Genomic DNA, 17,287 nt, shown 5'->3' on the forward strand with positions numbered 1-17,287 from the left:
TTAGAACCGAATTTTTACCATATATACACAAACACATTGAAAATCCTAGCACTCACAAGACGAGCACACCCCTCTCAAATTTGCTCAGCTCGGCTCCTGGGGCCACGACAACACCATGCGGCGCAAGACCCATGGGGCTTGAGCGGCGCCGGTGTGGGAAAAGGACGGCCCGATGCACGTGGTGCTTGTGACAGCGACGATGTGATGGTGAATGCAGCAAGGGAGAAAGGAAGAAGAAGATGGTGTGGGCAATGGGTGACATGTGATCCCCTTGACTAATATAGTTACTAACCGTGTTGAAAACATCATCCATCCCATGTAGTCCAATCCTCCAACCAAACAATAAACTGGGACGATGCCATCTGTTCAACAGCAAGAGCTATGACAGCCTTATCCTTAAAAAGCAAAGACAGATCGATCCCATTCATTCCACTACGCCTCCAACCAAACCAAACACACGCTAATAGAAGACTGTACTATGCAATATCACACCAAAACCAGACAAGGAATCCTCATGAAAAACAAATTAAAATATGATGGGGGAAATCAAATATAGAGGGGTAAATAACCAAAGGAAAATAAAGTGTACAGAAAGCGGATGAGAATGTTGACTAGGGTCACCAGTCTTCATCTGCGGAAGCATGTGATGAGAGCTTTTAGAATCTCCTACAGACCAACACCATGTGTGCATCCAGTGTTCCCACATGGTGAGCAGTGAGCTAGCACCAAGTTGAAAGCCTCTGATGACTGATGAGCCACGAGCATGAGAATGTGAGATGCTGATGGAGATACACTGTTGAACGCCGCATATTCTGTGGCAACTGGCGACCAAGCGGCATGTCGCGCTGACCGGTCAAATTGTACGATGATGGAGTAGAATTTTCGCAGGGCAGCAGGAGCTGCGTGGGTGCCTTGAGCTTGCACACTGCAGGACATATTGTTGTTTAACTCGTGTAAGTTGCTTGGTGTCAGCGTCGGCTGGAATCTTGGTGCTTGCTTCTCACTGACCACTGACCGATCCACGACGACATTGGCAATTTGGCATTGACAGTTTCAGTCTTCCCTCTTGTGGATGATGTGAGCAGGAATTCTGGTAGTAGTATCTCTCTCTGAAACTAGTTCTGGATGCACTTGCATAAGCTAAGAACAATCTCCATACTCTTTGAATTTTATTAAGCGTGGCTTAATCTAGATTGCCAAGATCACGCATGCTCCTTGCTCTTAGACTACGCGAGATTTGATTCTCCATTTTTCGGGGGATTTCTGGTGGAAACAGCACAACCAACAGACAAGCCAAAGTGAAAGTGATGCATGCATCTCATCCAACGTTGTTTTCCGACCGTTGTGGCAGCATTTTTAAGAACAGCAGTACACATACAGTACTAACGTTCCGGCAGCACATTCACGGTGTACAGACACATTATGGCCCCGTTTAGATGCCACCCAAAAGCCAAAATTTTTTGCATAGTACCCGTCACATCGAATCTTGCGGCACATGCATGGAGTACTAAATGTAGACGAAAAAAAACTAATTGCACAGTTGGGTGAGAAATCGCGAGACGAACCTTTCGAACCTAATTAGTCCATAATTAGACACTAATTGCCAAATAAAAACGAAAGTGCTACGGTAGCCAAAATCCAAATTTTTTTGGATCTAATCGGGGCCTATGATGAGTATGACAAGGCAAAAACAATCAGTATCAGCTCATGATGTGTGTTGACAGTGCTGTGAGCCTGTGACGGTAGTGAAAGCAGACTGCTGACTTGACATGGACTTGGTACGCATCACCTCGAACGGCATCGCTGAAAGGTAGTTGTTCTTCCGGACGCAGGGCCCCGCGGAACACGGCGTGCCGGCCAGCGAGTCCGGCTCCGAGGCCGGCGAGCACCGCACCGCACCGTCCAACGGCGGCTGCCGAGGTTCATGTTCCTTCCCCTCCTCGTCCCCGCGCGGCCTCGGTACTCCCAAAAAACATCGTTGCCGACTAGCTCGTCGGGACGCGTACTCCGCTTCACGCCGGCCGGCCGATCCGCCAGCTGACAGTTGATCCCCGCACACACAAAACCCAACGGAACAGCATCCAAAGTCCCAAACACACAAATAGAGTAATCTTGTCAGCACCAGCAGGAGTAGGACGAGTAGCCAACAAGCTCCCTTGATTCCTGGAGGCAGCGCATCTTGTTTTGGCCCCGCCGGGGAGGACCTAGCGAGCTGCTCCATCCATCGCTAATCATGAGTTCATCCCCTTTGGAGGCAAAAGCTACTAGGTCGAGTAGCCACGAAGAGTAGTTGGATTGGAGCCAGCCATTATATATATTTCGTGCGTTATCCTACCCAAAAAGAAGCTGAAAACACCACACCTACTCTGCTCTGCTCTAACCTCTACGCTGCCCCCGACTCGCCGCGCCGTATTTTATTCGCGCAACCACGTCCGGACCACATGGGCACGAACGGGAAACCGCGCGCTGCCCACTGTCACGACGTACCGGGCGAACCACCCACCACCCGCTCCCCGCTTCGTTCCACTCACTCCACCGCTCAACTCCCTATAAATCACACGGTCAGTCACTCTACCGCGGCACCACCATTCCACCACCCATCATCTCCAGTTTCCACCGCTGCAACTCCGCGTCTCCAAGATCCCGTTCGGCACGAACCAGTGAGTCAGTGACGACTGCGATGGCGGATGCCGGCAGCAGCGCCGCCGCCGCGAGGAGGGGCCCGTCGTCGTCGTCGTCGTCGTCGTCCTCGCGCGGGTGCGCGCCGGCGCTGGGGCGGCTCGTGCGGAAGCTGCGGCGGCAGAGCAGGCTGCTGTGCGCGGCGCGCCACGCCGCCGCGTCGTCGTCCGCGCGGTGCTGCCACCAGTACGACCCGCTCAGCTACTCGCGCAACTTCGACTTCGGCACCGCGCTGGACGGCAACGAGGCCTGCTCCTTCGCCTCCCGCTTCGTGCTCGCCGCCTCCACCGCCGCGCGGCAGCCGCAGTAGATCAGAATCAGACTCGTTCCCGGTTCGATCGGGAGCTAGCTAGCTAGCTATCTAGGGGGCTGCAAGCACTGGTGGCGCGTCAGCCATTGGCGGTAGCTGATAGCTAGGTGGTGGTAGTAGAGAGTTAGGCAGGCGCGGTGTTCTTGTACAATTATTAATCTTGTGTTGTTGCTGGTGAATGTGTTTATATGCTGAGAGGTGGTGAATGGTGATGTTGCAAAAATTTCCCGCCGTCCCCTGACTCCTCTTCCTGTGGTGAGAGGAATCGGCCAAGTGGAAATGTCTTAAGTAATTTCGAAAGATTACACGCTTAATGCTGCTTCGTCTACATCCTCTCCATCGACCGGCTCTCGAGTTTTCTCGTGAGTTAAAAAATTTGTTTTACACCATATTTTTGCAAAGCTGTGGACGAGATGGCAATTGGCATGCTGCAGAAGTGCAGATCCTTGGCCCTTTTTCCGGATTAGCTTCCTGGTCAGTGTTAGGGGGCGTTTGGATCCTCTCCTAAATTTTAATCGTTGTTCCAATTAATTTTAGTCGTTGTTTCATCGAATGTTTTGACACATGCATGAAGTATTAAATATAGACTAATTACGAAACTAATTATATAGTTTGCGACTAATTTACGAGACGAATTTTTTAAGTCTAATTAGTCCATGATTTGACAATATGTTGCTACCGTAAACATATGCTAATGACATATTAATTAGGCTTAATAAATTCGTCTTATGGGGTACCGACGGATTCTGTAATTTATTTTTTTATTAGTATCCGAATACCCTATGCAACATCATATCTTCTAAATTTTAGTAAACTGGATTAAAAAAAAAAGCTAATTGTCAGTGATCTCTGATCTGTTGGTCTGCAACAGTAGCACAGGACAGTTTGCTACTCCAGTCGAGTGCAGTGACTGACGCAGTGAGTGATGCACGGCGAGATGGGGCAGCAGCATGGGCATGGTGGGCTGGTGGCGACCGGGATGACGGAAGCTAGCTGCGAGATGGGGCGAGGCGAGGCTGGCAACGTTTGATTGCATGCAGTGAGGCCCCGTTTAGTTCTATCCAAAAACCAAAAATTTTTGCGCAGTATTTATCACATCGAATCTTCCGACACATGCATGGAGTACTAAATGTAGACGAAAAAAAACTAATTATACAGTTCACCGAAAAATCGCGAGACGAAACTTTCGAACCTAATTAGTCTATAATTAGACACTAATTGCTAAATAACAACAAAAAAAAAAAATACTACGGTAGCTAAAACCAAAAAAAAAATTTGATCTAAACGCGCCCTGATTTGTTGGTGGCAGTACAATTATTGCTTGCTCGCTGCCCCTGCTGACTCGCCGCAGTCACGGTCACCGCCGCTGCGCTGCGCTGCACCACCGTGATTCTTCGCATCCAAGAAGACTGCCCCGCGTGCCCCACGAGATGATGCATGCACCGATCAATGGCGAGGCGCCGAGGCCGCACTGCAGCAGCGCAGGCAAGAGTAGTTAGGTGATCGTACTGCTAGTACTCTGCTATCGTCATGTTAAGCCGTAATTTTTCAGTACATTATAGCGAACAGAGCATACGTTGATTCAAGTAGCAGCGTCCAGTACTCCCGTCTATCGAGCGCCTTTGCTCTGCATATGGGCTCCGTCGGTGGGGCCTGAGTACCCAAGGCTTCCACCTCTGTACTGTAAGTGGCAAGAAGCCCGTATTTCTCCGTCCGCGGTCGTTTGGTGCGACTCCTTCCAATCCGGAGGCGAGCTGCTGGCGGAGCATGAGCTGAAACTGCACCATTATTTTGCCATGTTTAAGCTAAGTCTTTATTTATTTTTTCTGTTGGAGAAAGGATTTTTCATGTTTCTGTATTTTTTAAAAAAACGAAATGATTCCTAAAAAGCTCTAATTCATCGCAAGATTTCCTTCTTTTCTTGCCACGGTGCAAGCTGAAGATTATTTTGAATTTGTCCATTGAACTTTCAAGCCCACACCTCTCTGCCTAAATGGACCCACTGCTGCAATTGGACACTCCCATTTTGGGCCTAAAAGGGTGTTCTTTGGTTTCCACACCCCCCCCCCCCCCCCCCCCCCCCCCCCCACCCCCACACACACACACACACACCCGCGTAAAGTTGAGTTTATTGAGCCCATAATTGCATGGTAGGTTTGGGAAGGCCTCGGCCCAAATTATGGACAACAAAGGAGTATCTGACGGATACCATTCCTCTCACAAAAAGAATCTGACGGATAGAAACGTAACTAGAAAGCAACGCGCGGCAGTCCATCCTCTTTTGAGCCAGTTGACTGATGCATAGCGTTGTTGTGATCTCATTGGTTGCTTCTTTTTTTTATAAATCATCGATGCATAGTTTGTGAATTTTAGCACTGTAATAGAACTGGTAGCAGGCAATTCGTCATGGAAGAATATTAGTGGATGTAGTAGTTGATTGTACTTTGTTGGATCATCATCACATTAATTGTGTATGAAACTGCCTTGTAAACACAAGGCATGAATTTGTTAGGGAGCCATTTGTTTAACAGCTAACATGGCAATAGCTAACCAAGGTATCTATCTATAGTAGAAGAGTACAAGCACGTTATAAAATACTGAGGAAATGACCGCTGATAGATTTGAAATTGAAAGGAACCGTTTGATTATATATTTGGTGGCCTATGAGGTATGTAGTACAGGGATACTTGGTAAGGAAGCTTAGTATAAAAAAATAAATTCAAAATTGACTTCATGTTCATTTATCTATGTGCCCAATGCTGGTAAGAATGTGCAAAAAACTTTGTGTAAAAACTAAGAGACCACATAAGTAAATTCGTACGGTCCTACATTAGTACAATATATATACCATGCGCTGGAACTTGACAACCTCAAATGACATAATGAATGACAGATACATATTGAGAGAGTTTAAACTTTAGATACTGCAATAGTATACATTATTATACAATACTACAATACATGGAAATGACATTAACTGATCTTGTGTATAGACTACTATGTTGAGTGATGTTGTTCTGAACATAAGATGTACTAATCAGTAATATTTAGTTTTAGCTGATATTGATAAAGGTATAGGACAGAGTTCTGTTATTAAAGCTCATTGAGTAATTAATCTCATTAGCATCTTTGATATGCAAAGATAGAAACCTGCAACATAATGAAAATCGGGTTAGTTGCTCGGCATGAGGTCCTGAAAAATATATTAGGCATGAACCTTGCCATGTTCTTGTTTTGTGCAGAGATTATATTGAAATCAAGATGGTCAGTATGAACTAATATAGATATAGGCTATGGCAGTATTATCTTTATATGGAGAGAATACAAAAGCTGTTGTAATTACACTTAAATATAGGGATACATAACTCTACCATTAAGTTGTAAATGGCTACATATTACATGAAACGGATCTGTAATTGCTATAGTCAGTTTATAAAAAAAAAACTCAAGATCGACATGATTAAGTATGAAGTAATATGGCATAGCACTTAGGTAGATGAAATAATATTCAGAGAACATTGAAGACCATGAGTGGACATATCAGATACTTCAGATCATATGATCTCGACATTTTAGCTTTTTATAGCATAATTAGGTATTATTTGGATAAGAAAATGTAGGTAAAGGAAGCATTTAGAGAATTTCAAGGATCATCTGTATTGCATTACATATGATGTTTTGGTTACCATACTCTTAAATCAAATTCCTCACATTTAGAAATTGCTGCAAAAATAAAATTCTTGGATTTTTCACATATCTATTTCAAGCTATTGATGGACAGCACGTTGTGAAGTGTTAGGCAAACTGAAAAATAATAAAAACAAATGAATGGACAAAGCAATTAATTAGTCCATTGTCTCTTTCGCCTCTCAATTCGTAGCAGCTATATAGAAAATTTGGAGGAAATTTATTAATGAAATGGTAATTAGGTCTTAGCAGTCTGTTTGCATCAAGAGATTTGAGCACTGAGTTATCATAGCCTCTCGAGGAAATAATTACAGGCTTACAGCAGGGATATATCCTACTTTTACATCTTCATGGTCGCAGAGAAGTGGTAGGAAAGCGTGTGCCTTCATCGCTTGTATCAAGCTCAGCTGCCCTGTTTTCTAACATCCTGAAGACCTCAGATGTACAGGAAAGCATATCATTCTCCAAAATCGTCTTGGGACTTGGTGGTGGTAGCAAAAAGAGTAACTGAAGTTGCAGTTCTTGAAGGCAAAGATGGAGATGAACTGATTGACGAAGGCGAGGCAGCCGCATCTGGGGCCTGAAGAAGACATGATGTGCAAGGAGAGGGGAGCCGCCAAGCCGGAGGAGGGGCCCTTGCCTGCGGCAGCCAAAGGATGGCACGACAGTTACGGCGTTACCACCATCACTTTGCATCGCCGCTGAGCGAGAGCTGCGCTAGGCGTGGGAGAAGCGTGAGCTTAACTCGGGCGTTCCGAACAGGCATTTCCTCGAACACTATGGGAGCATTTATGAAGCAGAGACATCAGCTGTACACGGCGACCACGGAGCAGAGACATCAGCTGTACACGGCGACCACGGAGCAGAGACATCAGCTGCGCGTTGTCTCCATCGCTGCTGCCCCCTAACCTCACTGGCATCCGTCGGCGCTGCGCGCTGCTGTGTTCGCGGCCAGCGCTTCACTCTGTACCTCGCCTCGCCTCTACCTGCGCTGTTCTCTATGTCGGCAGTGGTGAAGATGGCCATGGCCTCTTGGGGAAGCGTTAAGGTGGTAGTGGTAGTACATGGAGAAGATAGCTGGAGCATACAATATTCTGTGCTGGAGAAGAGATCAAATGAGGAGGAGATAGCTGCGGCGGTTGCGGGTTTGCGGCCTACTGCCTGGAGACGAGGCGTCGCTGCGGTCACAGTAGCAAGCTCGAGCACGCATCCACCGCGCTCACCGATGAGCTGCCTGCCTGCCTCCGCCCGTCGCCGCGACCCGCTCGCCACCGTTTAGTCGAAGCTCATCGCGTCGGGGGCTGCACTCATATCGGCGGCTGAGGTTGCAAGGAGATAGGCAGCTGACAGCTACACCAGTTGCCGTCGTCGGTGGCCGGCGCCGCATCGTGCCATCTAGGGAGGAGCTCGGCCGCGGGACAGCGGAGGGCAGCGGGAGGATGCAGACGCGCGCCCCGTGGCAAGTTGAGCAGGCGGAACGGACGAGCGGGTTTCGATGATTCCTGACCGCCTGTGCTTGCCACTTAATGGGTGAGACCCGAACCGATCCACAATCGGACGGTTCGTATCGTGAGTTCGCTCGATCTGACGGATCGCGGGTTATCGGATGACGTGGATAGCGGGTCTGCCCGAACCTTGGTTCTGTATTAGATATGACTTAGTTAAAAATGGACTTGTACCTAATCTAGATGTTCAAACGATGTTACGCTTCCCAAAAATTTGCACAATATGCCATCTTAATATTTGACCAACAAAAAAGACCTCCACATTAATAAGATAAAATAAAATTAAAATACCCTGCTACGTACTGACGAATTACCAAACACTACAGTAACTTAAAAAAAATGACTAGTTAAGAATGATATTCTTTCTTTATTAGAGTTCTCAGATTTAGAACAATGTAGAGAATACATAAAAGAAGAGTATGTAAAGAAAATTAAGAAAGATGTCAAATAAAACACAGAAATTTTACAGATTATTTATACAGACATCTGTGGTCCGTTTCCTTTAAAGAGTGTGGATGGTTTTGATTCGTTCATAACATTCTCAGATGATTACTCCCGTTATGGCTACATTTATCCAATCAAAGAAAGAACAGAAGTATTAGATAAATTTAAGATATTTAAGGCTGAAGTTGAAAACCAACACAATTTAAAGATTAAGATAGTCGGGTTCGACCATGGGGGGAGTACTACGGTCGGCATACCCCATATGGCCAAGTTCATAGACCTTTTGCAAGGTTCTTACAGGAGAATGGCGTAGTAGCCCAGTATTCTACACCGAACGAACCTCAGCAGAATGAAGTAGCTAAAAGACGTAATCGTACCTGATGGATATGGTGCGCAGTATGATAAGTTACTCCACCTTATCGTTGAGCCTATGGATGAAGACGTTAAAAAACGACATTCATATTCTCAATAGAGTATCAAGTAAGTCGGTGTCCAAAACACCGTATGAGTTGCGGACAAAAAGAGTACCATCACTAAACCACTTACGTGTGTGGGGGAGTCTTGCTGAGGCTAAAGTATTTAACCCCAACATTAGAAAGCTAGATTCAAAAACAGTAATTTGATATTTCATTGGCTACCCAGAAAAGTCAAAAGGTTTTTGTTTCTACTATCCAAACAGACATACGAAGTTTGTGGAAACGAGACACACTGTCTTCCTAGAGGATGAAATGATGAGGGGGAGCATGGTAGCTCGAGAAATTGACCTTGAAGAGAAGCGGGTGTATGCGGCCACTCCGATAATTTATGAGCCATTTTTCTCACTACCTGCTGTCGATGCACCGACAGTGAAAGATACTGTGGTGCTAGCACCTGTTGTTATTTCGCCTGTGGCAACAATGAATGACGATGAGGAACCTGTTCTTCAGGATCCTATAGAACCTATTGCCACACATGAGGGGGGGCAACAACAGCCTCAAACAGAAGACGTGCCAAATGTGAAGGCCCCTAGAAAATCTCAAAGAGTTAGAAAATCAGGTATTCCTGCTGACTATGAAGTATACAACATTGAAAAATTTCAAATGGAGGATGATTCCACCTTATTTGAAGAAGCCATGAGAAGTGATCATTCATCAAAGTGGCTTGAGGCCATAGAATATGAAATAAAATCTATGAATGCCAATAAAATTTGGGACTTGGAAATAATTCCTAAAGGAGCCAAAACAATAGGCTGTAAATGGGTCTACAAAACAAAACTTGATTCTCAAGGAAATATAGAGAGATATAAAGGACTTATAGCAAAAGGCTTTACACAAAGAGAATAGATTGATTACAATGAGATATTTTCTTCAGTCTCATGTAAGGATTCCTTCAGAATCATAATGGCATTACTGCCACATTACGATTTAGAATTACATCAGATGGATGTAAAGACGACATTTCTCAACGGGGACTTAGAGAAAAATATTTACATGGCACAACCGAAAGGTTTTGTCATGTAAGGAAAAGAACGAATAGGATACCGCCTAAAGAAATCCATTGATGGATTAAAACAAGTTTCAAGACAGTGGTACTTGAAATTTGATCAGATAATAAGGAATTTTAGTTTTAAAGAGAATATAGAGGACAATTGTATCTATGCAAAGTTTAATAATGGAAAGTTTATCTTTCTTGTCCTGTATGTGGATGATATCTTATTTGCTAGTAATGATGTTAGTCTACTACTAGAGACAAAGAAGTTTTTATCCTCAAAATTTGATATGAAAAGATCTTGGTGAAGTTTCGTTCGTTCTAGGGATCGAGATTCACCGAGATAGAAGTAAAGGGGTATTAGGACTGTCACAAAAGGCATACATAAAAAAGATCTTAAAGAAATTCAATATGCACAGATATAGTCCCTCACCTGCTCCTATAGTCAAGGACGACGGATTTGGGGATTTTCAATGCCCTAGGAATTAGTATGAGATCGATCAAATAAAAACGGTCACATATGCTTTAGCTATCGAAAGCTTGCAATATGCTCAAGTATGTACGTGCCTTGACTTGGCATTTGTTACCGGGTTACTTGGCAGATTCCAAAGCAATCCTGGAACAGAACACTGGAAATTAGTAAAGAAAGTCTTGTGTTATTTGCAAGGAACGAAAAGCCTCATGATGACATATAGAAGATCAGATTTACTCCATATAGTGGGATATTCAGATTCTGATTATGTGAGAGATGATAGAAAATCCACGTTTGGATATGTATTCACTCTCGCAGGGGGAGCTATTTCATGAAAAAGCTCAAAGCAAACCGTCACTACATCGTCCACAATGTATGCCGAGTTTATAGCGTGTTATGAGGTAACGAGGCAGGTGAACTGACTAAAGAAGTCATACCTGGTTTGAATGTGGTTGACGACATCTATAGACCACTTAAGTTGTACTACGATAATAATCCGCAGTACAGTATGCTCACAATAATAAGTCAAGTGGTGCTGCCAAACACATTGACATAAAGTATTATGTTGTGAAAGATAAAGTTCGAGATCATGTCATAAGTCTTGAGCATATAAGTACCAAAAAGATACTCGTGGATCCACTTACAAAAGGCTTACCATCCAACGTGTTCAGAGAACATGTAGCCGGCATGGGTTTAAGGAAAAGCCTATAATTCCTAGACAAAAGAAGGCCCAAAGTTAAGTATCTATTTCAGAATAGAGTGATGTGTTGTAGTTGTTAAATCTATCGGCAATTGACCGTGACGATGAAACATGCTATATGCGCTAATCTGTAATGGAATGAACAAAAGTAAATGATATGAAATTGAAAGATGGTGAGATCAAGGGGAGAATGTTAGTTTGATCTCCACCAATTGGGGGCTCTTAGATCAACGCCCTAATCGGAGGCGTCCAACCACTCCATGGTTGGTGGCCCTCCATCGTACAACACTATAAAGAGAGGTGGGAACTAGGGCTCTAACTACGAGGTTGACCTGAGCCCCCGTGACCCACCAACAACAAAACCTAACCCGATCTAAAGATGGTGCTGCCAGCGATGGGAAGACCCACTGACTTCGCCATCATCGGACCGTGGCACCTCGCGTCACCGTCGCCTCTGTATCGCCACCACTACGCTGGACTCCACCGCGCCGAGCTCCCATGACACCGGCGTTCACGCGGCTACGGCGCAACTACGCCAGGGCGAAGTAGAGGAATCAGTTTCTCCATCTAAGCAAGATGTTTATCCCCTTATCTACGTTTAAGAGGTACTGTGTTTCTAACAGCAACACCTCACCGTCCTCGGTCTCGGCCATAACTCGCTCGGCGGTCGCATCCCGCCATCGCTCGGGAACCTTACCAGGCTCCCGGGGCTCAACCTCAACCAGAACCTTCTCGAAGGCGGCATCCCCGACGTCCTCTAGCGCCTTCCGGACCTCCGGCGCTTCCACGTCTACGAGAACAACCTCACCGGGGAGATACCGCCTGGCTTCTTCAACATGTCGTCGCAGCAAGTCTTCGCGTTCGCCAACAACCACTTCCGCGGGCAGCTCCCCGCCGACGCGGGCGCGCACTAGCCGAACCTTAAGACGGTCTTGCTCGGCGGGAGCAAGCTCAGTGGGACGATCCCGGCGTCGCTTGCCATGGCGTCAAGCTTGGAGTCCCTCAACCTCGCCAACAACAGCTTCACCGGGCACGTGCCACCGGAGATCAGGACGCTCTGCATGGCGCTCGAGCTGTCCAACAACAAGCTCACCGCCACCGACGCCGGCGGTTGGGAGTTCTTGGAGGGCTTAACCAACTGCAGCGCGCTGGTTGAAATCTCCCTCGATGGCAACAGGTTTGGCGGCGCCATGCCAGGCTCGGTCGCCCGCCTCTCCACGCAGTTCCAGAAGCTGAACCTCTGCGGCAACTCCATATCTGGCGTGATGCTGCCGGACATTGGGAACCTACGTACAGAATCTTCAAACGTTGGATCTCCGGTCCAACCTCGTCACCGGCGAGATCCCAGAAGGCATCGGGAAGCTAACGAATCTCCAAGACTCGAGGCTTACACAAGAACAGGCTGACCGGGCCAGTGCCATCCTCCATTGGCAACCTCGGGCAGCTTCTGAGCCTGGACTTGAGCAGCAACCTGCTGAACGGGCCAAGTACGTCCTCCTAGACTTGGCGACCTGAAGCAGCTCACACTGATCAACCTCTCCGGCAACAAGCTCAGCGGCCATGTCTGCCAGAGCCTGGAGTTTCTTGGTCTGGACAGCAATTCCTTCACTGGAAGCATCCCGTCATCTCTGAGCAGGTTGAAGGGGCTCATGACGCTGAGCCTGGCAGACAAGTTGACTGGAGGCATCCCGCCGCAGCTCAGCGAGATGACAGGACTCCAGGAGCTGTACCTGTCACGGAACGACTTGTCCGGCGTCATGCCGGCAGGACTGGAGAATGTGAGCTCTCTGGTTGAGCTTGATCTGTCCTACAACCACCTCGAAGGCCAGATTCCAAAGCTCGGCGTGTTCGCGAACACGACGGGCGGGTTTCAGATGGCCGGCAACAGCGCACTCTGTGGCGGCGCAACGCGGCTCCATTTGCTGCCTTGTCCGACTCCCACGACGGCCCACTCCATCGAGGTGGAGCGCGCTCACCTGTTCCTCAAGATCGGGCTGCCCCTCATTGTGTTTTCCCTCTGCCTCGCCATGCTATCCTCTCTCCTGATCCGATGCCGCCGCAGGAGGAGGAGGTCAAGAATCGCAGACATCAGAGCTCGGAGCGTGCTCAACGGCAACAACTATCCGAGAGTTTCTTACGCCGAGCTGGCAAAAGCCACCGACAGCTTTGCAGAGGCGAACCTCGTCGGTTCCGGGAAGTATGGGTCCGTGTACCGAGGGATCCTGTCGCTGCAGGAGAAGGGGGGCTGCACGCTCGAGGACGACCTGGTGGCAGGGAGGGCAGTCCCAATAAAAAAAACTAGTAGTTTTTATAACATAAGATACCGTACAAAAAAAAAGTACTGCCTTCCAACCCATGGTTTCTATGAGTAATAACTATTTTCTTTTTCTCTCTCCCAACTCTATTTTTTTTTCCAATGAGAGTGCAACACGAGCTCCCTAGAAATCGATGGTTTCTCCCCAATGGTGATTTTATGGTTTCTTGGTGCATTGGGTCAAGAGTAGACCTGGTTTCTTCATGAAGAAACCATTTCTATGATTTTTGCTCTCTTTCTTCATTAATTACGTTGCCATGTCAGCATTTTGCTTACGTGGCAAGTTATTTAATAAGAATAGAAACCATCATCAATGCATCATTGGGACTGCCCTGAACGTGTTCGACCTTCAGCAGGTGGGCGCTTCCAAGACGACCTTCCTGTCAGAATGCATGCGAGGCTCTGCGTGCGAAGCGTCAGGCACCGCAACCTGATGGACATCATCACCTGCTGCTCGCCAGCATCGACGCCGAGGGCAACGAGTTCAGAGCACTGGTGCTGGACTTCATGCCAAACTCCAGCCTAGACAGATGGCTGCACCCGACTTTCGTTGACATCACGAGAGGACGCGTCCTGAGCGTAGTCCAGACTCACTGTGATCTGAAGCTACCTCCACGACAGCAGTGAGTCGCCGATCATTCACTGTGATCTGAAGCCGAGCCATGTTCTGCTTGGTGAAGACATGACGGCCTGCATCAGCGACTTTGGTCTCGCCAAGCTGCTTCTTGATCCAGGAAGCAGTGTTGATGTTGCTGAAAATAGCGAAAGCACCATGGGCGTCAGAGGCACAATTGGCTATATCGCGCCAGGTACGTACTTTCACTGTACTGATGCTAGTTATTCTTCACCGTTGCATGCTATGCAATTGCAACGTCACTCATCTGTATAGTGTTCTTCTTTTGCACTGTTCAGAGTACGGCACGTCAGGGATGGTTTCTACGTATGGTGACACATACAGCTTCGGGATAACGCTTCTGGAGATATTTGTCGGGAATAAGCCTGGCAAAATACCCGATACCCATTATCCGAACCATCCGATCTTAAATTTGGATAACGATTTTGATTACCAAAAAATAGTTTGGGTAATTCGGGTAATATCCCCCGGTACCTAAATTACCTGAACTAACCAAACATTTGTCTCTGTCTTTATATTTATCATGTGCTGTTACTTGAACACTTGAACTTATCACTTTATTATAATATAATTCTCTCTATTTGAACAAGTGACTGTAATACATTATTCTCCAGAAAATGCTATTGAAATTCTATATAAATTGCTGCTGAAATTATATATAAATTACTACTGAATATTTGTGTAGTTTGCAGTTTTTTTTTAAATCTAGGTATATCGGGAATATCCGAAACCGAACCCGAATTATCGGGTACCCGAAATTATGGATAGTATTTTTTCAGGACTAATATCGAGTAACAGTTTTCATTACCTGAATTTTAAATTACCCGAATTACCTGATCCGAAAAAATCGGGTAACCCGAACGCCCAGGCCTAGTCGGGAAGGCGCCGACCAGCGATGCGTTCAGAGACGGCTTGATGCTAACGGAGTTTGTCAGTGCGGCGTTCCCGGATAAGATAGAGCAGGTTCTTGATCCGGCTCTGTTGCTGGAAGAGGAACTGTTCTTTAGGGTTATGTCACCATCAGAAGATCAGAACGGGTTCTGTGTGACAGTGTATGATTGTTTGGTCTCTGCCATAAGAGCTGCGCTCAGCTGCTGCAAGCAAGAGCCGTGCCAAAGAATGATCATGAGGGATGCAGCGGCAGATCTGTGCTTGATCAGAGATGCCTGCGTCCGTGCCTATGGTTAGTGAGAGCCTGAGATTGTAAGCACAGCTTATGCAATTTTTGCTGATACTGCTTTTACTTGTATATATGCCCAAACTGCTACTAACAGCAGCATGTTCTGAGTTCCAATCACATAACAGTTTTAAAGGCATGAATGGACTAGACTAGAAATCTGTCATGTAATTTTTAGTTACATTTGTTACGTATGTGTAGATCTACTTTTTTTAGCAACATTTGTAGATCCACTACAATTTACTCATAATACAGCCATTAGTGGGTACGGACAGCTGGGCTCAGTTGGGCTTTACTCAACAGGCCTTTCCGTGCAGTACTGCAGTTGGGCTCAGGGGCTTAGTAGCTTACCACAGGCATGAATAGTAGGCCTGTTGGGCCTGTTTGCGGTGGAACGCGGAAAAAAGTTTTCTCCATCAAAACAAGTTTTTTTTTGTCTCTTGATTTTTCTTCAGACCATGGGGGAAAAAAATTGGGGCTTCAACCTCAGACACCAGTATAAGCTTATTACTACCTCCATTCTAAAGTTTCATTTTAAATCAACCTTTTTTTTGTCTTTGATAAAGTTTGTAGAAAATATATATGAACACTTACTCCCTCCATTCCAAAGTTTACTTTACTTTAGCATTGCCTAAATCAAATTTCTTATAAATTTATAGAAAACACACCATCAATTATAACATTGAATTAGTTCTATTAATTTCTCCATAGAATGCTAGGATAATGCATGTAGTGAACTTGTACGCGTTAATATATTTTCTAAAATCTTAATGAGAGTTTAAAAGTTTGACTTATAATATAGCTGAACTAAACTATAGTTTTGAACGGGGAATGTAATACCAAATAAACTCATAATCAATAGCTATTTGATGGTAAAACTAACAAACTCATTAGATATTGTAGATGTTTATAAACTTATCCCAAGTTAAAAAAATGTTTAATTCATGCAAAACTAAGGGCATATTTGGTTCCCCTGCTAAAGTTTAACTACTAAACTTTAGTCACTTTAGCTACTAAACTACTAAAAAAACTGACTAAAAAAGATACTAGAGTAGTTTAATCACATTAGTCATCCAAGAGTAGCTAAAATTGGGCTAAAGTGCCCAGTGGACAAGGACTACCCCACATTATTGCTAGTCCACCACCCTGATTTGGGCATTCATTAGGGGTAGTTTGGTCTTTGTTGAACTGCTTTAAGGACCTTTAGTCACTTTTAGTCACTAGAACCAAACAGAGGTGACTAAAGTTTAGTCATTGGTTTTAGTAGCTAAACTTTAGCAGAGAACCAAATAGGCCCTAAATGACGAAAACGAGTATTGCAAAAAGGGGAGTGTAACTAAGTAGCAACCGCTACAATCCCACCAACAAAATAGGAAGGAAAAGCAATATCAAAATACAAAGGTTAACATTATATACCGATTCTACCAATGAAACTCCATCCGTATACGAAGCAAAAATACGTGCATGGACATGATGAGAAGAAACAGTAAACTTAGCCTTGTTTGTGGTGTAGAGTAACAAGCATCGTCGTTCCATTAGTAATTATTTTTAAGACAAAAACTATATATAAACGACACAGTAATAATCATCACAACAACTTCATTCATAACTTCAGTTACATTCCACGGTTCTACAATAACAAAAACCTATCAAAGACTACTGGGTGTACAATAACAAAGACCTATCGAGTACTGGTACATCCCATAGTCGAGTTTAGAGACATGTAGTGCAAGCTAAGGACGATGCAGCACCTCGCAAAACTTTCACTAGCATCTGCACCTCTCACGGTCGAGAGAGAGCAATAAGAGGAGCATCTCAGTGAGGTGCTTTACCTTCCCTGCTGCACCTCTCACGGTCGAGACAGAGAGCAAGAGGAGCATCTCCACCTCTCATGGTCG

General features: G+C 45.6%; 1 protein-coding gene and 2 pseudogenes across 1 annotated transcript; 2 read left to right on the forward strand and 1 right to left on the reverse strand.

The window, feature by feature from the left end:
- The first annotated feature begins 2,437 nt into the window (after positions 1–2,437).
- Positions 2,438–3,287, forward strand: LOC136527616 (uncharacterized). Its single transcript, XM_066520404.1, has one exon. The coding sequence runs from the start codon at positions 2,681–2,683 to the stop codon at positions 2,987–2,989; it is 309 nt and encodes a 102-aa protein (XP_066376501.1). The 5' UTR covers positions 2,438–2,680; the 3' UTR covers positions 2,990–3,287.
- Positions 3,288–3,926: 639 nt separating this feature from the next.
- LOC136526409 (probable LRR receptor-like serine/threonine-protein kinase At3g47570) lies at positions 3,927–15,400 on the forward strand (annotated as a pseudogene).
- LOC136530120 (small nucleolar RNA R160) lies at positions 6,493–6,563 on the reverse strand (annotated as a pseudogene).
- Positions 15,401–17,287: the final 1,887 nt, after the last annotated feature.

This window comes from Miscanthus floridulus, chromosome 19, assembly GCF_019320115.1.
Source record: "Miscanthus floridulus cultivar M001 chromosome 19, ASM1932011v1, whole genome shotgun sequence".
Lineage (NCBI taxonomy): Eukaryota > Viridiplantae > Streptophyta > Magnoliopsida > Poales > Poaceae > Miscanthus > Miscanthus floridulus.

Bases quoted from the DNA above. Each gene is read 5' to 3' on its own strand.
- LOC136527616 (XM_066520404.1), top strand. From the start codon at position 2,681: ATGGCGGATGCCGGCAGCAGCGCCGCCGCCGCGAGGAGGGGCCCGTCG.